The sequence below is a fragment of the Trematomus bernacchii genome, unplaced genomic scaffold (genome assembly GCF_902827165.1).
Source record: "Trematomus bernacchii unplaced genomic scaffold, fTreBer1.1, whole genome shotgun sequence".
In the NCBI taxonomy this organism is placed as follows: Eukaryota; Metazoa; Chordata; class Actinopteri; order Perciformes; family Nototheniidae; genus Trematomus; species Trematomus bernacchii.
Genome location: NW_022987839.1, coordinates 6,543,128 through 6,567,964, shown reverse-complemented (window position 1 = coordinate 6,567,964; position 24,837 = coordinate 6,543,128). Strand labels below are relative to the sequence as shown.

Here is a 24,837-nt window from a genome sequence, read left to right as displayed (position 1 = left end):
TGAGAATGTTCCATTCAAAAATGTTATTATTAAAAAGGCTTTTACACCATAAAAGATGACTATTGAGATCTATTGTCAGGAATGTTAGTCTTATATGTATGGCCAGAGGGCAGGACCTATAAACACAATAGCATTGTGAGGCTGAACAAAAGAACCTTTTGACTATGTAAATGTAGTCTTTTAAAAAAACAAAAACATTTACTGACTTTTTTGGATAGCTTAAAGTAATGTTGTACAATTACAACCGGGGGCCTTCCAGGGTTAAGGGCTATTGTTTATTGTTATTTACTTTAAGATGTTTATTCTTAACCAATCATTTAATTTAAAAACTCTTATTTAAATTATGTGTGTGTGTCTCTGTATTCCTGATGATACACTGAGAGAATGAGCTCATAGTGCTGCTGATCACCATAAGCTAAACAGTCTGTATATTGCATTACATTTGTATAATGTAAGCTTCGTTGATACTTTGCCTGTGGGAATAAGAAAAAAATAGTTAGATATACTGAATATTATTTTATCTATTCCACCACTAGCTTAATCCCAAATACTGTAGAGGTGTGTTGTAGGTGCCTTAAATAACCCCTTATTTTATAGTGAGATGTATTTTTATGTTCATATAATAGTGATTTCAATGCCACCCCAAAATGATCACTGGTTCCATCCTGGCCACCCCACTGAAAATGTGCTGGCTCCGCCGCTGAACAGCTGACATATGATCGTCCAATGACAAAGGTGAATGAGTTCAAATACCTAGGACTGTGGTTTGATAGCAAATATGCATGGAAAATACATATTAAACAAGTGGAAACAAAATGCAAAAAAGTATTAAATCTATTGCGAGCTGTAGCTGGATGCAACTGGGGCGCAGACAAACAAGCATTAATAGACATATACAGATCAATTATGAGGTCCACAATAGACTATGGTTGTATAGTGTATGGAGCAGCAGCAAAAACGTTGCTTTTAAAAATGGATAGACTACAATATAAAGCATTGCGGTTGTGTATTGGAGCAATAAAGTCATCCCCTATTAATGCAGTTCTGATAGAAGCAGGAGAGACACCTCTGGAGATCAGAAGAGAGAAACTTGCTCTGTCATACTGGGTCAGGCTATAAGGAAGTGGAGAGGAAAATATCACAAACAGAATACTACAGGATTGCTGGGAATATACAAAGTTCCAGGGGCGTGGGTTTGGCTGGACAAGTAAGGAGAGAACGAGGGCATATGGAGTGGAGACCATAAAGTTTGCCAAAGCAAGCCCATTTAGTAGTGTTCCCCCATGGCTTTTCCCAGAAGCTAATATAGATGTGAGTATCATAGACAGGAAAAAAGAGTGGCAAATAAATGAAGTGAGAATTAAAACGAATATGTATCTGAACGAAAAGTATTACAATTACCTACACATTTACACAGATGGATCTAAGAAGCAAGAATGCGTGGGGATAGGCATGTATATCAGTTTATACAGCAGAAATACTCGCAGCAATTATTGGGCTACAATGATTTGAAGAGGTCGGACCTGATAGGGTGGTGATATGCACAGACTCACTATCTGCTTTGGAAAGTATACAGTCGACAATAACAGTTAGAGAATATTTAATCATTGAACTTAACCACTGCTTACTGAGACTTCAGAGGAGGGGAATATATGTGCAGTTATGCTGGGTGCACATGAGGGGGTTAAAGGGAATGAGCATGCTGATAAGTTAGCAAAAGAGGCGTTACAAAAGGAAATAGCAATACCAGTTTCACTTGGAAAAGGAGAAGGAAAAGCAATAATTAAGAAGGAGGGTATGGAAATATGACAGAAAAGGTGGGAGGAAGATCAGAAAGTGAGGAGATACCACAAGTTACAAAAATCAGTCATAATAAAGATCTATACAGAAAGGAACAGACGGGAGGAGATCATTATCACTAGACTCAGATTGGACCACAGGATTAAACGGCACAATGTTTTTAATGGGAAAAAGCGAAGTTGAAGAATGCAGGGGGTGTGGAGTGAAAGGAAATGTGGAACACATCATATTACACTGCAACATGTACAAAACAGAGAGGGAAAAACTAAGAGACAGGGTCAGAGAGGCAGGAAGGGAGTGGAGCCTGATGGGGATACTGGGAACAGAAGGTGAGGGGGTGAGAGCTACCAGGAAGGCCATTCTTAAGTATTTGAGTGAAACAGGATTGATTGGAAGAATTTAAAACAACGTGAATACAGTGGTATAATTCCACAAGTGGTGATAGGATGATATGGTGATACACACTCTTGTACAGTAGGTGGCGGTATGCACCTTAAAGTTGTTTGCAATCCGCCAAAAACCGAGAGAAGAAGAAGAAGAACCGTATCGAGCATGGTATCGAGGTGGCGTCTCGTCGCTACGGTTCTATCTCTCTGTGTTCCTGAGAAAGTGTGTGTGAGCTCCAGCACTACTGATCCATCATCTGTGTGTTTGGATAAACCTCTGAATGGACTGTGTGCTCTTTTTTCTGGAGCGTTTACCTCGGACTATAGGAACTAGCTTAGCATGCTAGCTGGAAACACGTTAGCAACACTAGTCAGATTGAGAGTTTGATGGAGAGGGAAACGGTGTGTTTAACGGAGTTTGCAGGAAAAGGTGATCTAGTAAACATGAGTAAAGTCCAAATGCTGCTGTCGTTGAAGAAGCAGCGACTCACTGCTGAAGAGATATTTGCTCTGTTTGAAAAAACGATAGCAGAGTACGAGGAGGAGCTGTCTCTTTCCAAAGAGGAGAACAAGAGACTCCAGAAACTACTGGACGCTGTTTTACAGCCTCAGCTTCGGATACACAGAGCAGGTCTGTTCCCTTTACCCTTAATTAACACTTTACACTCTTATTGTTATTAGGGTTGCAAAGGGGCGGAAACTTTCAGGTACATTGCCGGAAAGTTTCCATGGGAAGTTAAGCTGGGGAATTTTGGAAATATTCGATGCAAAATTAAACAAAAAACATGACATTTCAACAGATTTTTATTTTTTTAAGTAGAACAGAACAAGTTTTAATTATTTTATTGAACAATTATTTGTTTCATTGAAGAACGAAAACAGGAATGTTGAGTTAAACCCCACTCATTAAAAAATGAACAAAAATGCACCCCCCCCATCCAAAAATCCCCACAAAGTCCCATTCAAAATGTCTTGTGCTTTGGGCTCAAAAGTGTGATCCAGTCTTCTCGAAATCATCTGTGCATGTGATGGAGGAATGCACAGTGCCTGTAGGGGGTGTGGTCTCAATAGCCATGCAGTAAGCAGTGTGCTATGGCATGGATATTCAAGTGTACTTGAATGGCATCTGTTTGTTTTAGTCAAGATTATGCTAAAATATACTTTCCCCAACTATATTTAAGTTCCCTACGAAGAGCCAACCTTCAATTTTGAAAATTCCCAGTTTATTCCCGTTAATTCCCATGGAAAGTTTCCATCTTTGAAAATTCCCGGAATTTTGCAACCCTAATTGTTATTGATTAATGCAGTGGTTCCCAACCTTTTTCAGTCAGTCTCCCCTTGTGTAATTGGAAATATTTTCGAGCCCCCCCTAATCCGGTTCCCACCGAGATTGGTAAAATTAATTGTTTATAGTTTTACAAACATGTTCTACATGTTCTCTGCTAATAATAACAAGACAAAAAGATCCAACTATAATTTTATATTTTATTATGGATTGAACATGAACAAAAGTGCTTTTGTATTGGTGTATTGGCAGATGATCCTGTGCCACTGTGAAATAATGAGGCCTAATTGAAACAATTACAAGTACTGCTTATCGATCCGGTTCTTTAACAGTATTTTATAGGTTATTTTTGTTCTTTATCAGGGGAAAAACTAAACAAATTAGAAACAGAATTCACATTGATTTATTTTATGTATAGTGTGGATTATGGGCTGCTCGCACACATAAAATACCTGCAGTGGTAGTAACTAAGTAGATTTAGTCAAGTACTGTACTTATTTTTGAGGTACTTAAGTATTTCCACTTTTGCTTCTTTGTAATTCTCTTCCACTACAATTCAGAGGTAAATTGTGTACTTTTACTCCACTATGTAGTTACTTGCAGATCTGGATTAATGATGTGAAATATAATCAACTCTTAAATCAGACTTTAGTTCCACCTGGAGTAAATTCACAAGCTACCCTGCAGTATACTACTTTTACTTAAGTACTTGATCTGGGTACTTCTTCCACCTTACACGTAATTGGAGCAACAGAACTCCGAGTTGAAAACGGTGCATTTCTCCGTATGAATATGATGCCTTTTGGCCAGCTGATGGACAGATTGCTTGTGTTTCCGCGAAAATACTTATGGCAAACGAGGATTGACCACATCAAGCTCTGTAGATTAGATTGTCACTTTTGAACGCTCTGTTCTCCACCGCGGATCTCTGTGTGCTAGAGAGAGAGAGCGTTTCGTTTATTTAATAAAAGAGCACATGTTTAATGTGAAAAGTGACAGTAGATATAGATTAGTTGCAATTTGGTGCTATATATATATTAGTTGCTATTTGGTGCTATATATATATATATATATATATATATATATATATATATATATATATATATATATATATATATTATTATAAAAAAAAAATTAAACACCTTGAATTTCAGGGGGGGCTCCGTTGGCGGGGCGCAGCGCCCCTCCAAGACAATGGTAGGGGAAACACTGAGCTCTAGTCAATCAAACCGCGTGCTTGTGTGGCGGGAGATTCATGTTGTTGGTTGAGTTTTAGACAAGCTCACCGGCAAGCTTCAACGCACGCCGCCATGTGGACGCTGCATGTTAAAGGTCCCATGTCATGCTTTTCCTGTTATTACCCGTCCCCTTGTGTGTTATGTAGCTTTTTCTGTAAACGCTCTGCAGAGTCACAAACCCTCAAAGTACACCCTGTAGCGAGTAAAACTCTAACACAGAAAAGACGTGTCTATTGTTACGACCCGCCCTCTACTCCGTGGTAGTGGCTCGTGGGGAGACCCGCAACATAAAATAATACACGCAAAAACCAGTACTTGATATCGATAATTTATTGAAGTACAGCCGTTTACTCACACAAGCAATCCGGCAAACGAAAAGAGGTCTGGAGGACTGGCCAAAAGAAACAAACAAGGAGGGAACCCGAGCAAGCCACACCACGGGCCGTAGGACCCCGAGTTTCCCTCCCCTAACCAGAAATCAAATAAATACCCTATGGGAAGCAAAATAAAGCAGCAGAAACTGGACTACCAGAGGCCTGTACTACGAAGCCGGATTTTCGCTTAGCCGGCTGACTTCAGGGAAAACTCGGACTTTCCGGTCCTACGACGCTGGTTCTCTTTTTAGCGGGCTAGATCTCCATGGTAACTTATGCTGAGCGGCTAACCTTCTCGGGAGGAGGTTAGTTTGCAAGCTAAGAGATCAACTCAGTGAAAGCACCGCTTGCTGACCAATCAGAGCTCCGTGTGCGGAGTTTAAAGCGATCAAGTCATATTACAGGATAGAGGAAATACAGAAAAACTGCCGTTGCAGGAAAGACGGCCGGCAAAAATCATTCATATCATATCACATCATAATGTATCATATATTTCCTTATCTGAGTCAGCTTCTTGAGCCGTATCTGGCCGTGCAACACTCAGTGTCACATACTGTATGCAGAAGTATCATTTTAAGCAACACATTAAGTTGACGAAACACTTGAGTCAAATTCTCCTAATTAAAGTCAGATCCACTCGTGTCTTAGACGGGGCAGTGATATCATAAACCTGTTAATGTACGCATTCAAACGCTTTTTCTTTTACCAGCTGTATTCACCTTGCAGGTGCAGCTATGTGGCTTTTATCCTGGATAAAGTGTTTAAGTCATGGATGTTTAAAGTTTAACTTCTTCATATTTGACTAATATTAAAGTTCACTTTTCATTCAGGAAGTATGACTCGCTGCGCTGTCAGTACGCTTGTCCATGTTTGTGATTGGTCGAATGCTCCAAATACCACCCCTTTCATGTGAACGCGCACCTAACTAGATAGGACACGGCTGGTTTGAGCGATCCACTTGATAACCAGCGTCGTAGTACAGCTTAGCCAGAGTGCGTATGTTTTGGATTGGGCCAACCGGCTAACTCAAACATATCCAGGTTAGGAAAATCCGGCTTCGTAGTACAGGCCTCTGGTCCTCCAGGCTAAACATAAAAACATCAGCAGATAAATGGTCTACAGCTCAAAAGTAGCAGAGAGATCATTAAAAGCGAGTGTCTCCCGGCGTTAGGATAGGCGAGACCTCCTTCTCCTCCAGTTTCTCCTTATAATACGGCTGAGTGGAATTAGGAACACCTGGGCAGAGGCGGAGCCAGGGGCAGACCAGGTGCAGCAGGGAGACAGAAAAGACAACAAGGAGGGGAGCACGTAACATCTCTGCTGCCCCAGAACGCCTCGTTGGAGATTTTTCTTTTTCCATTTTTTCCTTCCGGGGCATACTGTCGTAACGAAGTCCAAATGGACCAATCCGCGGATCTCCGCACACACACACACTCTCACTCACTCAACCTTATCTTTTCTCAGCCGCGGTGCTGCGCGGAGCTCCGTACACAAACACACTCAGAGCCCAGGCTGAGCTCTGCGGTGTCTTGATGTCTCGCTGACCCCATGCAGCAACCAGGAAACGACACCAGTAATCCAGCTCACACTGTCTGCTCCTCGAGCCTCAAAGGGAGGAGCAGCGAGCCCCGCAACGTCCCGCCAACACGGCACCCAGACCCCACGCAACTTTCTCATCTGTTTGTCATTACTGGTGTCATTTTCTGGTTGCTAACGCCATTGTAACACATAATCACTGATGTTCCGCTGTAACGGTGGTGGACTAATCAAAACAGAGTTGGCGAGCTGACCAATCAGAGCACAGTGGGCTCACAGGGAGGGGGGGGGTGGCAGGAGCTCCAACAAGGCGTGTAGGACAGAGTGAATACACATACTATACAGAGATGCTGTATGAGAAACCAATGTGATTTTGGAACATTGAACAATGTAAATCTATTCTAGTAGACCTCAACAATGGAATTACGATCAGTAGAAATGGCCATGTCATGGGACCTTTAAGATTGTCTGCTCCTTGAGCTCTGTGATCATCTATGTGGGCTCTAATCTGAGGTGCTTTAATTTGCGGTTTCTGAGGCTGGTAACTCTGATGTATTTATCCTCTGCAGCAGAGGTAACTCTTGCTCTTCCTTTCCCGGGGGGGGGGGGGGGGGGGGGTCCTCCATGAGAGCCAGTCTCATCATAGCATTCAATGGTTTTTGCGACTGCACTTGAGGATACATTCAAAGTTCTTGACATTTTCCGGATCGACTGGCCTTCATTTCTTAAAGTGATGATGGATGGTCGTTTCTCTTTACTGGGTTGAGTCGTTTAATATGGATTACAACAGCAGTCAAATAGGGCTTTCCACTGTGCACTAACTCTACCTCTGCAACACAACTGATGGTCTCAAACACATTAAGAAGGCAAGTCATTCCACACATTGACAAGGCACACTAGAGTGCCTTGACACATTGACAAGGCACACTTGTTAATTGAAAACCATTCCAGGTGTCTACCTCATGAAGCTGACTGAGAGAAGCCAAGAGTGTGCAAAGCTGTCATCAAGGCAGAAGGGGGCTACTTTGAAGAATCTAAAATAAGAATCATATTCTTGATTTTTTTAACACTTTTTTGTTAACTAGATAATTCCATATGTGTTCTTTCAAATTGTTGGTGTCTTCAGTATTAATCTACAAAATAGAAACAAGTAAAAAAAACATTGAATGAGTAGGTGTCCAAACCTTTGACTGGTACTGTATATAAAACACACACATTTTAATATTTAGCAGGTTCCCTCATCTATAATCATTTATACAAGCGCAACTTTGAACATGTACAGCAGTAAAATGCAACATACGAAATAATCAAGAAACATCATAAATTGAACACTGACAGGGAACATTTTACTGCACCATCATTACTTTTACATAAGGAGGTGCCGTAAAATGTTCTGTTAATACTTGCATACTTTTACTTAAATAAGCTTTGAATGCCGGATTTTAATTTGTAACAGAGTATTTTAATTCTATACTGTAGTGTATCTGTGAACGATCCCAAATAAAAGTCATTGTTTACATTGCAGCTAGTGCTACGCCAGAAGAAAAAAACCTTTTTCATTTTGAACTGGAAGTGGAAAGGGGCTGGGCTACATAAGGTGAATTGAGCCAACACAAATACACAATAGGTGGGACTAAGAAAGATAATGTGAAAATATAAAAACAAAGGCATTAATTAGGGCTGCAAAATGTCTCCCATTTTAATGGTGATTAGATTTGTAAATGCTAACACTTGACAGTTTGTTCTGACTGAGTGTTTCCTGTTTCCTGCAGATGTCCAGCTGCTGGTGGTGGTTAAAGAAGAGGTTCTCCTTGACCAGCAGGAGTGGAGCACCAGTCTGGACCAGGAGGACCCAGAGCCCCCCCCACACATTAAGCAGGAACAGGAGGAACTCAGGATCAGTCAGGAGGGAGAGCAGCTTCAGGAGCTGGAGGAGGCTGATATCACCATGTCCACTTTCACTCCTGACCCTGTGAAGAGTGAAGATGATGAAGAGAAACCTCAGTCCTCACAGCCTCATCAAAGACAAACTGAACACATGGAAACAGAAGCTGATGGAGATGACTGTCGAGGACCAGAACCAGCCAGGAACTCGGTTCCAGAGAGCAGTTTACAACCAAAGACTGAGGAAGACACAGGAGACTCTTCTGAACCTGAAACTGAAGACAGTGCTGATTGGAAAGAGACCAGAGAACCTGCATCAGGCTCAAACTCATTGAAAAATAGACATGAATCTGTCAGTGATCCACGACGTAGTGCTGAAAATAAACCATTCAGCTGCTCAGTCTGTAAGAAAGCTTTTTCACACAGTGGACATTTAAAGGCACACATGAGAATCCACACAGGAGAGAAACCCTTTAGCTGCTCAGTTTGTACCAAATCTTTTGAATTTAGTGGAAGTTTCAAGTCACACATGAGAGTCCACACAGGAGAGAAACCATTCACCTGTACAGTCTGTAAGAAAGCTTTTGCACAGAGTGGAAGTTTAAACAAACACATGAGAATCCACACAGGAGAGAAACCCTTTAGCTGCTCAGTCTGTAAAAAACCTTTTTCACGGAGTGATAGTTTAAAGGTACACATGAGAGTCCACACAGGAGAGGAAAAATAGAGCTGCAATGTTTGTGACAAAAGATTTAAATGGCATAATCGTTTCAAAAGACACAAGTGTGTTGGTCGTCTGCTTCTGTAACTGTAAGGGAATACATTTGTCTATTTTGTATCCTGATGACCTAATGCCTAACGATTTCTTGTTTAATAATCGTTACATCTCCTCAGGACCAAGTTCCCGTGTCCTGCCTTTCACCTGCTGATCACCCACTGCTCATTTAAGGTGGACCCACCTTTACAAGGGACCAGCTAGTCTTAGTGTCTTAATGCAAACGTTTTGTAAAGTGATGCTAGACCAAAAACGTGCTGTTGTGTTCTCTGCAGGACGGTGCCTGTACTCAAAGATTGTTTATGAAATGAGAGCTTCATTCTGTTTTAGTTGTCTAAACAACGCCAACAGAGCGATACGTCTTCTTTCCAGCAGATGGCATACATGTTACATCATCCAGTTCAACTGTCATCCACATATTAATGATTCAAAACAGCATTGTGTGAGATATGGCTAGTAATTGACTATTTCAACAGAATGTGAAGAGGTTACAGTCTTGAGGCCATGTCCAATATGTTTATGTTTTGTTTGATTAAATCTACTGAAATGAGCATTCAATGACTAAATGATTCTTAATTACTGTCCTTACATCATGGGTTTGCATTGCAATATTAGAACGCATAAAAACAAACTTTATTTCTTCCAAGTTGCGGGTGTTCATTGTTTAGAAGTCCGCTGTGTTTCATCCAAGCTTCCACTTTGTGCTCCAATAATGCTGAAAGTATCTGTTGTATGCTTTACCTGCTCCAGTAACACAAGTGTAATTCACTGGACAGAGACAAGAGATAGTGGATGGATCCAGAGGAGAACCAGAAGATAGTCCGTATAGAGCCTTCAGGTTCTGAAAATTATCAGGGATAGAGCTAGAAAGAAACTCTAAAACCTGAATAGAGCTAGAAGATAGCCAGTACAAAGCCAAGAAAGACCCAGTAGAACGACAGGAAGGAGCCAAAAGAGTTTGTATTTTTTAATATTCAAGCTCTTCTCTTAAGATATTAGAACTTCAAATCTCAACATGTATTCTTTTATTCCAATTAAAAAAAATTATTGAGATTGTTTCACAGCTTTATCTTAAATATTTAAACTTTTTTTCTTTACATATAGATTACATAGGATGAACAGCACGATCCACTCTGATGGATTCTGCCCAAATCTGCTCAAAATGCATGCAAACATCTCGCTTTATCCATACTCCTGCAGTTGTATTGTTCTGGATTCATAGTGAAGTGTATTAGATGTTCTGCACTATTATTGTTATGTATTTAATATAAAGTGAAATACCCATAAAGTCAGAAAAGAAAAGAGACTCACTTAAAGGTGGGGTAGGTAAGTTGGAGAAACCAGCTCGAGTGCGCTAGAATTTGAAAATACACAACCGGAGAAAATCTGCCACTTCCTTACAGAGCGCACATGACCAATGAGGGCACGAGATAAGTTTGTGCACCGATGGAAGGCTGACAGGCAGGTAGGCCATCCAGTTATTTTAGCCGGGCCGGCTAAAATGATTGGTCGTACTTTTTACAGTATTACGGCTTCCACAGATGACATTTTTTTATGGATTTTTTGTCAAAGCACTTAAGATATTCATTGCTATCGGGATGTTAAGAGCATTCCATGGAATATAACAAAAAGTGTATCTCGAGCCGGTTTCTCAAATTTACCTACCCTACCTTTAAGGAAAAAGGTTCTGAACCAGTGAGAGTTCTTCATTTGCACATAAACATGGTCAAATATTTAAAGTTGTGACCAGAGGCCTGGGGCCTATACTACGAATCTAGTTCAACATATCCTGGATATGTTTTGAGTTATCCGGTTGACTTAATCCAAAACAAACCCGCTCTCGCTAAACTGTCCTACGACACTAGCTATCAACTTGATCGCTCAAGCCAGCCGTGTCCTATCTAGTTAGGTGCGCGTTCACATAAAAGGGGTGGTATTTGGAGTGATCGACCAATCACAAACATGGACAAGCCGTGTACTGACAGCGCAGCGCGTCATAATTTCCTGAATGAAAAGTAAACTAATATTAGACAAATATGAAGACGTTAAAACCTGTTTCACGCCTTCCCCCCGGTACCGGGCGGATAAACGCGTCATTTGCAGGAAACAACGTCTAAGGAATCTTAATATTGAATAAAACTATGAATGTGTTATATCCATGTAACGGGAAGAAACTCAGCTAACTGATCTTTTTAATTTTTTTTTTCAAAAAAAACCCACAATGCTAGCACTCAGCCTCTGAATTAGCCTCGATCGAAAAAACGGGACCGACAAAGGCACATAAACTCACTCAGAACTCCCTTATTACTTATCCTAGATGCACAACCAAACACTATTTTTTGGTGTCCTGGAGACACTGAATCTAACGGTGCCCACCTCAACACTCAGTGATAAACATTCGCGACGCTATCAACGAAAGCGTACATCATCACATGTGGAGCCAAGAAGCTAAACATGTAAATATGGCTCACCTTGGTCAAAAGTGGTCTTCAATGGCATTAAAACGATAAAAAAACGATGCTGCAGTTAATCCATAGGTTCATCCTATGTGTCTGTGCCTTCTTTGAAATTATTTCTGATAATCCATAAGCAATACAACTGCGTTTTAGTTTCCAAACTCCAGAAGGAGACATTCCTCCAGTTTAGTTTCGCTTTCCACACGCGAAGCGGCAACATTTTTTCTTTATAATGTGTGTCTATGTGAGTCTCCTCCTTCGATTCTATTGGCTCTAACGGTCACAAGGGTATGTCAACCAACCAGATCGAGCAAGGGGGGCCAGAGATAGGTCAAATCCACCCAAATGACCCCAGATGGCCCAGTTTTTGGCTAATTCTCTCTAAAAAGGTCAAATTTCACTTGTTTTGCATCAATCTTGATACAGGGTACTTATTATATGTTGTACTTTGGATTCCTAAAGCTTTGAGTCTACTAACCCATCATCCAAGGGTAGTTTTCACTATCTGTAAAAAATAATTTTTGGACGGACACTATAATTTACAGTTTTTTACTATGTAAAATCTGAATTTTCTTTAAAATAAAAAACATTTATATTGATTCTGACACTTCTACATCCAACTCACAGGTTTATCATTACTTTGAGAAAAGATTATTAATTTAACCCTTTTAGAAGGGAAGATATGGTCATTTGTTCTGGGAATGTCATTTTCGAGCCTGAGACCTGAAAAACAGGCTCAGAGTGGAACAGGTTAAACTTTAAACAGTCATGACTTAAACACTTTATCCAGGATAAAAGCCACATAGTTGCAGCTGCAAGGTGAATACTGCTGGTAAAAGAAAAAGTGTTTTAATACGTTCATTAACAGTTTTATGATATCACTGCTAAGACACGAGTGGATCTGACTTTAATTACATTTGACTCGAGTGTTTCGTCAACTTAATGTGTTGCTTAAAATAATACTTCTGCATACAGTAGGCCTATGTGACACTGAGTGTTGCACGCCAGATACGGCTCAAGAAGCTGACTCAGATAAGGAAATATATGATACATTATGATGTGATATCATGAGATATGAATGATAATGGGACACATCGACGTCTGCACTCACAGTGCCGCGGACTGTAGGCTACGTAATGTTACTTTGATCCGGTTACTTATGTTGTGGCAGATAATTAAGTAAGCTTTCTTAACGCTAATGTTATAATAGTCAGATTGCTCTGAAGATGGGAGGTGATATTCTATTCATTTTCACGTTCACACAGTCGGTGATTTTGGATTACTTTATTTTAAGTCAAATCCTAACTATTTTATGTAGTTTGATCATTTGTATTTAGGTGGTCGCTCAGTTTTTCAAATGTACACCATTCGCCAACAGGGGGTGCTGCAGCACCTCCAGCACCCCTACTTCCCGCGGCTATGCCTTAACATGAAGTAACATTAAGTAACCCAAAATGTGATACAGTAAGAGTAGTAGTCATATTTCGTGAACCCTTTGAAGAGTACTGTCACATCGGTGTGATCATTCTATAATACACCGTTTAAGCCCGGGTGCCCCCGGGGAGACATGCTAACACTAACTCTACATTAGCATCGGCAATCTTTTGTACTTCATGCTATCTGCACAAATGGTTAACATTGAACATTAAAAAAAACAGGCAGTTCAGGGAGAATCGAAGGAAGGCATGCAGACAGGCAGCTTTGCATGACATTCTTCTGGACTTGTTTCATTGTGGTGATAGTGAGGGTAGTCAATCCCTTGTTTGGCAAGACAGTAGTGACGGCCATCTTGGTGACGTCTGTTGTTGTGCGAGACCAGAGATTGAGTTCATTGAGCGGTTTCACACAACAAAAGTCTTACTTCACAATTTTACGGCAAAAAAATGTTTTTTTAACTTGCAAAATTATCTTTTAAATTGACAAACATCTATGTGTAATTTGTGGCACAATTCAAATGGGATCGAAAGATAACTTTTCTCTCGCCATTGACTTCAATGCATAATTTTTCCGAAATAAGGTCCCATGAGGTCCACCGGAAAGGGAGGGACTTCGCCTCTCTATGTTTGGCCGAAAAGCAATGCTTTTCGAACTGGGACAAGAAAACAGCGGAGAAGTAACAGGGCAGAAACCCTCCTTTTTACACAACGGTCCAGACATAGACATCAAACGGCAAAACATATTCAGTTGCCAGTTATTTTGGCATTAGGGCAGGGATATCTAGATACTTTCCAAGGTTTGACATAATGAATTGTGCTACTCTTAAAGCAAGAAACGATGTTTTCAAATCTGTAATCAAACAGGTCCGCAAAAACACTATCGAAGCAGTTCCTGCCGTTGCCACGTTCAAACAGTAACAACGGACTATTTTTCTTAGTGGATGCATGTCATTTAAAATCAATAATAGCCTACTATTTTTTAAATCAATAAAAACATTTTCTAAATCTATAAAAGCATTTCAATTAATATTGGGAGTCATGTCGTTACTTTGTTGAGAATGTGGCCTTGTAATAAACAGGATAATGTGCAGCGAGGCGGTCATTCTGGGTAAAAGAACACCCGACAGGCTGAATACATATGCTTATTATATTGTAATAGTAGATTACCTGAAGGAATAGATAGGGAGGTGGAACCAGTGTTCATTCTGTTTGGCTTAGCCTATTATCATACTAAAAGGAATGTATGCACAACCCCCTTCCAGGTCTCCCGATGCAACAAGTATCTGAATCCTATTAAGTCACACAATACTACCTGGCTTAGCCTATTATCATAATAAAAGGAATACCTACACCCACACATGCAGGTAAACCAGTTCAACAAGTCACACAATGCTGTCTGGCTAATGATAATAGGCCAATTATCATACTAAAAGGGGTACAACAAAGTGTCCCAAAACATTTCAGAAAGAACTGTTTCTGCAAGAACCAGAGAAGAGTTATATGTATTTTTGTAACTAATTAACTGATGAGATACAAGTAGAGTTTAACATATTGCTACAGATTTAATTTCACATACTGCTATCAGAAATAATGTATTAATTTATTCAATTCTGGTGTTAATTCAACATCTTAACAGAGGACACATTTAGAACTTAGTTATAGTGAATTATCAAAGACATTATATTTATATTTTATTTCCATATTTGAACATTTAAGAAGGTAGCCAGGGCCTGTCATTATAGGAGGCAATCCAGGAAGCCTTCACTCTCTCAGACCTGCTGCTGACTCCAGAGCCTCTTTGTGGTCTCTGATAGATTTGGTCATTATTCTGCCATCTTGTTTTTAGTATTGTTAAATGTGTGTGTGGTGGGAGGGGGAGGATTTGGGTAAGTTTGGGGTTCCCTCTACCTCTCTTCACATAGGTAAACACACTAGGTTAGTAGATTACATAATTAACCTCTCCATAAAACAGGGAAAAGTACCCAAAGACTTCAAAATTGCAAGAGTAACCCCCCTGCACAAAAAGGGCAGCAAATTGGACCCAGGCAACTACCGCCCTGTTTCTATACTTACCTCCATCTCGAAAGTCATGGAAAAAATAGTATATGAACAGGTCGAAAAGTACCTTGCAGAAAAGAAACTAATCTATGAATTTCAATCTGGCTTTAGAACATCCCACTCCACTGACACATGCCTTCTTTATTTGAACGACCACATCAAACAAGAGGTGGACGAGGGTAAATACTGCGGCATGGTGATGCTGGACCTACAAAAGGCTTTCGACACTGTCAATCACCCCATTCTGATTGACAAGCTAAAAGCAATTGGTTTTGATAAACTATCGGTGAGCTGGATGCAATCCTACCTGGAGGGGAGAGAACAGATGGTGGAGGTAAACGGTACTCTGTCCCCCCCCCTCCCAGTGAGCTGTGGTGTTCCACAAGGAAGCATATTAGGTCCGTTACTGTTCCTAATTTATGCAAATGACATGTCATCAGCATGTGACTGCAACTTGTTCCTGTTCGCGGACGACTCAGCCCTGCTGGTCTCTGACAGGAGCAGATTGCAGGTTGAAAAAACCCTCAGCTCCGAGCTCGGCAGAATCTGCACCTGGCTCGCCGATAATAAATTATCATTACACCTGGGTAAAACAGAGTCCATTCTCTTCGGTTCGAAACATAATCTCAGCAAATCCGACGACTTCTCAGTTGCAGTGGGTGACATTATTGTCACAAGTAAGAAGGAAATTACATACCTAGGATCTATTCTTGAGGCAAACCTCTCCTGTGACAAAATGGCATCCAATGTAATAAAAAAAGTCAATCAAAGAACTAGATTCCTATACCGGATCTCCTCTCTGGTAAACAAAAACACCCTGAAAACTCTGGCAGGAGCACTCATTCAAGGGTACTATGACTATGCTTGCACGTCATGGTACCATAGCACCTCCAAGGCGCTAAAAATAAAACTTCAAACATCGCAAAATAAACTGGTCAGACTACTGCTTGACCTTTCATCTAGAACCCACCTCACCTCTGCCCACTTTGACAACCTAGGATGGCTTAGAGTAGACGACAGAGTACAGCTACTTGCAATGGGCCTGGTCTACAAGATCCACTACACCTCTATGGTACCCATGTACATGTCAAAATTCTTCCCAAAGGTCAAGGAATACCATGATCATAACACCAGAGGGAGCTCCACAAATCATGTAAAACCCAGATTTGGCACAAAAAAAGGGGAATACACGTTTCGCAATTATGCCACATCAAGGTGGAACGCTCTTCCCACAACTGTAAAGGAAAGTAAAACTATACTTACCTTCAAAACCTCTCTTAAAGAGCACCTTCGGGGGAAAGCATTGCAAAACTGGCCCCGGTAATGGTACAAATCTCAACCTGTCGTACAATGGACAGCTTCCCCCCCCCATCTATGTATATACTCGCATTTTAGACTCTGTTACTAACTGTATATCTGTAGACTTGGTATGTCTTAAATGTCCGGTTAGGATGTATTAGAACGAAATCTAAAATGAAAATTGTAAATAAGCCATCTGTATGTAAAAAACCACCTGTATGTAAATTGTAAATAAGCCATCTGTATGTCAAATATGTCTTATATGTCTTAAATGATATGATGAATTGGAAATGGGGGACCCTGATGTAAACAAGACGAAAGTCTTTCTCTGGTCTGCATCCCCTTAACAATTGTATGTTTTGAGCTGTACTGTACTGTACCCAATATACAAGCTGTTAATAAACTTTTCAATCAATCAATCAATTGTTGCCACCCTGTAGTTGTTTTGTTTCCTTGTTAGTAGAACAGATAGTGAGGGCTTTTTGTTTGAGTTTTGTTATATTCATTTATTTAATTTGGCATAATCTTCTTTGTCTCCTCACTTAAAGAACATTTGTTGGCATTTATTTTGGTGTAAATAAATAAACTTGTGTTCTCTTTCACCCTGACTGTTATTGGTTGTTGTGTGTTACTGTCTCCATTTCCCCTACACTTTAATAGGGATGTAACAAACACATTAATGTATAAAAAATGAAATAATCCAGTAATTCAATATATATGATTCTAAAATGAGACATTATGCACAGTAAGTAGTAAGTAGTGGTTGATGCCAATACGTCTCAGTTTATGCTGCTTTATACTTCTACTGCACTACATTTTAGAAGACAGTATTGTACTGTTTACTCCACTGCATTCATTTGACAGCTTTTAGTTACTAGTTAGATATAGATTAGTAGATAATTCAAAAATATAAATCAATTATTAAACACACTTTGACAGTTATTTATGGGATAATATAGCCAGCAGCAGGACATACAGTTATTCAAATGAGCTCTACATTTACTAACTGTGATAAAACACATCAATAATCCTTATAGTAACCCAGTAACTCAATATATATATATATATATATATATATACGATTCTGAAAAGGGCCATTATGCATGGAGTACTTTTACTTTTGGTACTTTAAGTATATTTTGATACCAATGCTTTTGTACTTTGACTTGTAACACAGTATTTTTACCCTGTAGTATTTCTACTTTTACTTTAGTAGAATATCTGAGTACTTCTTTCACCACTGCTACCATGAGTGTGGAGCTGTGTGCTACGAAAGCCTGAATTTAAAACAAATATTTTACAGCTGAAGACTGTTTTCAAATGTAGAGCAGGTTGTAAGCGAGGCTCCGTTTGTAAATGAGGAAACAGTTCAGAGTGTCAGCGCTGCTCCTCCTCCTGGAATGAGTCAGAGTTTGATAAGCCCTCCCTCTTCTTCCTGCTCTCAGACACAGCCAGCTCCACTCTGTATTCGACAGTTGTTCCCAGTTGAGCTCCAGCACTACTGATCCATCATCTGTGTTTGGATAAACCTCTGAATGGACTGTGTGCTCTTTTTTCTGGAGCGTTTACCTCGGACTATAGGAGCTAGCTTAGCATGCTAGCTGGAAACACGTTAGCAACGCTAGTCAGATTGAGAGTTTGATGGAGAGAGAAACGGTGTGTTTAACGGAGTTTGCAGGAAAAGGTGAACTAGTAAACATGAGTAAAGTCCAAATGCTGCTGTCGTTGAAGAAGCAGCGACTCACTGCTGCTGCTGAAGATATATTTGCTCTGTTTGAAAAAACGATAGCAGAGTACGAGGAGGAGCTGTCTCTTTCCAAAGAGGAGAACAAGAGACTCCAGAAACTACTGGACGCTGTTTTACAGCCTCAGCTTCGGATACACAGAGCAGGTCTGTTCCCTTTACCCTTAATTAACACTTTACACTCTTCAGTAGCACTTTATTATCACATTAATAACACTTTGGGAATGTAAATGAAAACAGAAATGCATATTAGAGAGAGTTAATATGTTTAAATGATTTTGTTGTGTAATAAAACAACCAGAGAAGCGATCTGGAAGGAAACATAACACACCGTGTCCTCATTGCTCCTGTTTCACCTGCTTAATACAGGTATCATCACTGCTCAGGAAGTGAAACTCAGACACTCGTTGCCACTGAGAGGTGAAATGGCGCAGAAAGGAGTTCAGCTGGACCGGGAAACCTTCTCTTGTTCGATCTGTCTGGATCTACTGAAGGATCCGGTGGTGACTCCCTGTGGACACAGCTACTGCATGAAGTGTATTAAAGGCTTCTGGGATGGAGAGGATGAGAAGAAGATCCACAGCTGCCCTCAGTGTAGGCAGAGCTTCACACCGAGGCCTGTCCTGCTGAAAAACACCATGTTAGCAGCTTTAGTGGAGGAGCTGAAGAAGACTGGACTCCAAGCTGCTCCTGCTGATCTCTGCTATGCTGGAGCTGAAGATGTGGCCTGTGATGTCTGCACTGGGAGAAAACTGAGAGCCTGTAAGTCCTGCCTCGTGTGTCTGGCCTCTTATTGTGACCAACACCTCCAGCCTCATTATGACGTAGCTCCATTAAAAGAACACAAGCTGGTGGAGCCCTCCAAGAAGCTCCAGGAGAACATCTGCTCTCATCACGACGAGGTGATGAAGATGTTCTGCCGCGCTGTTCAGCGGTGTATCTGTCATCTCTGCTCTGTGGACGGACACAAAGGCCACGACACAGTGTCAGCTGCAGCAGAAAGGACTGAGAGGCAGAGAGAGCTGGAGGGGAGTCGACAAAACATCCAGCAGAGCATCCAGGACAGAGAGAAGGAGGTGAAGCTGCTTCAGCAGGAGGTGGAGGCCGTCAATGGCTCTGCTGATAAAGCAGTGGAGGACAGTGAGAAGATGTTGACTGAGCTGATCCGTCTCATGGCGAAAAGAAGCTCTGATGTGAGGCAGCAGGTCAGATCCCATCAGAAGAGTGAAGTGAGTCGAGTCAAAGAGCTTCAGGAGAAGCTGGAGCAGGAGATGGCTGATCTGAAGAGGAGAGACGCTGAATGGACAAACGTCTCACTGACTGAAGTGGATGTTTTACTGTCAGCAGCAGAGCCCACCACCAGAGCTGGGTTCTTAAAATATTCACAGGAGATCACACTGGATCCAAACACAGCAAACACACGGCTGTTATTATCTGAGGGGAGCAGAAAAGCAGCATTCGTGAAACTACAGTTTTATTCTAGTCACCCAGACAGATTCACTAATTATCCTCAGGTCCTGAGTAGAGAAAGTCTGACTGGATGTTGTTACTGGGAGGTGGAGCGGAGAGGGAGAGAAGTCCGTGTAGCAGTCGCATACAAGAATATCAGCAGAGCAGGGTATGAAAGTTTATTTGGATTCAATGACAAATCTTGGACCTTAGATTGTAACCAAAGCAGTTATTTATTTCGTTACAACAGTATCTACACTCCCGTCTCAGGTCCTCGGTCCTCCAGAGTAGGAGTGTACCTGGATCACAGAGCAGGTATTCTGTCCTTCTACAGCATCTCTGAAACCATGACTCTCCTCCACAGAGTCCAGACCACATTCACTCAGCCGCTACATGCTGGAGTTTGGCTTTGTGATTATGGAACCACTGCTGAGTTTTGTAAACTGAAATAGCCTGAAGTCATTTGAGGAACTCTTCTACTTCTTAAACTCATTGTGTGTCCATCATTGTTGCTGAGAGCTGATTGTTCATGTCTTCACTGCACAGAGATCAGCTGTCAATCAAACATTATGGGATGTGCTTTAACATCTTCTCATGAGTTGTTCTGTAGATGTTGGAGTTTCTTTAGGCGGCGCTCCTTCCTGTGTCTGTTTAGCCATGGAGGCTGTCACTGCTCAGGAGGATTTCTGTTAACCTCAACTCATATTTCTCTGCATGGAAATGTAAACTTTGCTCTAAATATTTGTTGAATATTGATATTGATGTATTTGTATGATGTTGTTTCTCTTGTAAAGCATGAGAGAGAGAAAGCACCAGAGCTTCTTTCATTGTAGATATGTTATTCTAAAGGCCTTTTATTTTTGACTAAGTCTCAATGTGTTGAATGCATAAAAGTTTGAAGAAGGAAATAAAACACATTAAAAGAAAAGTTAACAGGTTGAGTTTGTAATAAATTGTGTTTCTATTTTCAAGATGTGAGATGAGTGCCACATTTACTTGTCTGTAAAAAATAAAATGTTTGGAAAATCTCAGTCTTTAGTTTTTTTAATTATAAAAATATCTATTAATTATTTTTCTGAAACAAGATATTTGAATTTTTTTATAAATATTGTATTTATCAGTAGGATTAAGAAAGAAAGAATACATTCAGATTTTCTCATTTATTTTCAGAAAAACATGTGAAAGCCTTTTAGCTGATGCAGCTCTTTTAGTAAACCCTGCTCATGTCTCGTCAGGTTGGTGTAGATTTCTCTTCATTCGCATGTGTTTTGGCACATTGCTGTTAATATGTTTCATCGTTTTTTAAACTGCAGCACGCTACTACACGCTATTGCACCTGCCGGCCACCGTAGTTTGTACATTTTAAACTTAAACATCGAGTTTAAAGTCATAAAAGGTAAAATAAATGTCTTCTTGTTCTTCAGAGAGTGATGTAAACTGCTGCAACACTTTTTAGACCGTAAAACCGGGAGGACATTGAAACCAGAGCTGAAAAAGGTGTAGGCCTATACATGTACAAGATGAAAAAGGCATCTCTTGCTAAGATGTAGCAGGAAATAAATAATGGAGGCTGGTGAGCCGTTTCTCCACCAGCAGCAGTTTGATGTCAGACCGGTGGGTGTGTGTGTGTGGGTGGGTGAATGTTTGTGTGTGTGTGTTTTGGTGTTGTTACGAAGCGCTTATGTTTTCTTACCGATAGGGTTGATTGTATCATTTCATTATGTATTATTTTAGCAGCATCAGCAGCCATTCTGAATTATATTTTAATCCCAGAGGATTACATTATCCCGTTTCTGTTTGTGGGAAGCTGGACTGAAATCATTCATGAGGGAAATGCATGGATTTTCAGTTTTTACTGCATTGTAAATTCACTTTCAAGAGATGTTTACCACTTCAGGTCTGGAAATCATACAATTGCAGGGGTTTTTCTTATTCATTAAAGAGCTAAAAAGACAGTCAAAGTGAAGTTATCATGAACGCAGAAAGCTCGAGAAATTGTCAAATGCAGTCCCACATTTCAAAAAGCAGAGTTTGTGGTGGATGTGGGAAATTGCGAGAACTCTGATATTTCCAGCAACATGGGACATTTGGTTCCTGTGAGGACATTTAGTTTACACAACGTAGGGGAGGGGCAAACATACTAAAGCTTGCAAAGCAGCCTTCTGAACCGTTTCTCTTGGTGCTCTGTGTGGTTTCTCTTATGTCTCTCTCTCACTCGAAAATTACCTTTGAAGAAAAGGTTTTTCTCTCAGCAGAGTTTTGTCACAGCTCTTTGACGGTGAAAGTGACGAAGAAGAGACAGTGTCTGAGACAGAGGATAATGTTGAGGAGGACTCTGATTATGAGGCTTCCTCCTCTGATGACAATGAGACCCCAGTGCAGATGCTCCTGTTGTCTCTCAAACACAAGCAGACACTTTCCAAAACATGTAAAGTTATCATGGTTCCGCTCTCTCTTGAACAACAGAGTAGCTTTAGTGCGTCTAATGTCATGAAAATGGTTCAAGGCCTCACAAGATACGCTGTAAGACATGAAGTCAGCATTGGAGCTCTTCATAATACCATCAATGAGAAGGATATACTTGAGATGATGGATTTAGAGGGGGGGCATAGTGGCACAGTTAGAAGGAGTTGGACCCACTTGCAAGCCCACACTTTGTTGCTCATTTTTGCCGGAGTGTAGGAATCAAAAGGAGAGGCAACAGCAAGCCTTTGGACTGCTGACACTGGAAGGGCAATGTTTCCTTATTGACCCCAAACACAACACATGTTAGAAGAAATGGAGGAATGTAACCCTCTTTATTTGTCACCAGACACTTTCTTTACGCTGCTATGGACAATCTTGCAATAAATCCCAAAGATATTGATATTGAAGTGACTGTTATTTTATATATATTGATTGTTGTGTTTTTTATCTAAATGTGTGCATATGTGTAAATGTGTCTGTTGATTGTGTATATAGGATATATATATTTTATACATATTTGTATACATATCTGTATATTGTATAATTAAGCAATAGCTCACGACAGGCCGTGGTATATGCTCATTATATCACAGCTAAGGGGCGTGGTTCGGCCCGACGCGAAGCGGAGGGTCGACAACCCCCTTAGCTGTGATATAATGAGCATATATCACGGCCTGAAGTGAGCTATTGCTTTTATAAAACGGTTACCAAGTGTGGCAATATGAAAGAAAAATACACACTCTAATTTAAATAGTTTTTATTAGTAAATAATGATGTTCAAAATAAAATAGTCCCTCTGTTGCCTTCTGCACGAAACATAGTGCGAGGTGGTTGCTATGCAACAACACTAACAACAGCTAGCGAACATATTAGACAGAGAGCGTTGATCCATTATTTGGCTATTTATTTACATTAATGTGTATGTTGCCGTTTATTGTGCACCCACTGAAAAACTGTCCAGCATCAGTAGCATGGCTTACGTGGTTACTTGTATAGGCTGAGGTTGTTCTAGGCTGTTGCTTGGCGTGGCGAGAATATTGCTCCACTTTCTCCGGTCCCCGAGATTCGGCTTCCAGTAGCTCTGGAGAGAGCTTTCGCACCTGTGGCCACTAACGGTCATAATTTCTCTGCTTTGTTTCAAGACCCGCATCAGAAAGCTTTTGAATGGTGATACTTTTCCAGTTGGTCTACCTGCTCTTCACGTAGCTCTACATGTCGTCGTTTAGGTGCTTTTTGTTCTGGAGATAGGCACTGCTCAATCCACTCCTCCATAGTAAGACCCCCCCCCGGAGGTCGAAGTTAATCTTAAATGTTTTTGCGGACCTTTTTGATTACAGATTTGAAAACATCGTTGCTTGCTTTAAAAGTAGCACAATTCATTATGTCAAACCTTGGAAAGTATCTAAATATCCCTGCCCTAATGCCAAAGGAACTGCACACTGAATATGTTTTTGCCGTTTGATGTCTATGTCTGGACCGTTGCGTAAAAAGGAGGGTTTCTGCTCCGTTACTTCTCCGCTGCTTTCTTGTTCCAGTTTGACAGCCCAACTGTATACTGTTTATCTCAGACGCGGAGGGATACTGAGTTGTTGTGAAAAGTAACTTACAATTCTACCCGTGGTATACGCTCAGTATACCACGGCTAAGAACCAATCAGATTGCTTGATTTTACTTGTCCGTTTTATAATTGTATTTTTGTATTCGGGATTGTTGGAAACGTCATTTCGATCTCTCTGTCTGTACACACAAACTGAAAGATTGACATTAAAGTTGTTTGTTACACACATGTACATGTACACAGTGACCTTTGACCTCTGCATTTAACCCCTCCTAGCACTAGGAGCAGTTGGCAGCTGCCTTGCTCAAGGGCACCACAGCAGGGCCCAGGAGGTGAGCTGGGACATCTCCAAGTACCAGTCCACACTCCCTAATTTTTTCTGGACTCTAACCGGCCACCCTCTGGTTCCCAAGCCGAGTCCCTACAGACTGAGCTGCTGCTGTCCGTTACTCTCCTTGATAATATACATTGTTTTTATTAAACGCCAAAACTAAGAAATAATATAGATCCTTTAACAACAGCGAAAAGATGTTTCTTTAAAATGTCAATCAGTAAGATTTGATGGTGCTTTATATATCTTTGGATAGTCACATAATAGGGATTCTGGATGTATAATGGGGGGGGGGGGGGGTCATGTTTTATTTAAATAGTTATTTAGGTAGTCAACAAAGAAACATAAAGCACCAGAAACACATCTTTGTAAGAATTTTGAATGTGATCATTTTCTTGAGCTTTAAACGGGGGCGGTCAAAATGACCCCCAAGGATCAAAGGTGTAAAGTAAACTTGAGGATAACAGGAAGACAAAAGTGAAGTCTTTGTTCTTTAATGTGAAAGTGAACGGGGAGCCTGCAGAGGTCTCCCCGTTCCCCCAGCTCAGGAGAGGAGTGCTCCGGACGACATGGCCGGAGTTTTTTCGCGGGTGCAGACGGTCAGGAGTGACCCGATCTGGCCACGCTTTCCCGCCATCAGGAGGTACCAGGAGGGGGCGGCGGCGAACCCGAGGACTCTCAAGGCCCCGGTGTCCACGTTTGTTCCCCTCACCAAGGTGGAGGGTTTTACAGACGTGGGATTCCCAGCCACCCCTTCGCTGG

At 40.9% G+C, this 24,837-nt stretch overlaps 1 protein-coding gene across 1 annotated transcript; it reads left to right on the top strand.

The window, feature by feature from the left end:
- The first annotated feature begins 18,696 nt into the window (after window positions 1-18,696).
- LOC117500120 (E3 ubiquitin/ISG15 ligase TRIM25-like) lies at window positions 18,697-20,217 on the top strand. The gene is made up of 2 exons (XM_034152818.1): window positions 18,697-19,566; window positions 19,627-20,217. Exons 1-2 carry the CDS (start codon window positions 18,697-18,699, stop codon window positions 20,170-20,172), a joined length of 1,416 nt encoding a protein of 471 aa, XP_034008709.1. The 3' UTR covers window positions 20,173-20,217.
- The last annotated feature ends 4,620 nt before the right edge of the window (window positions 20,218-24,837 follow it).

Bases quoted from the DNA above. Each gene is read 5' to 3' on its own strand.
- LOC117500120 (XM_034152818.1), top strand. From the start codon at position 18,697: ATGGCGCAGAAAGGAGTTCAGCTGGACCGGGAAACCTTCTCTTGTTCG. The intron at 19,567-19,626 runs GCTGAATGGACA...GCAGCAGAGCCC, and splicing joins CTGATCTGAAGAGGAGAGAC to ACCACCAGAGCTGGGTTCTT.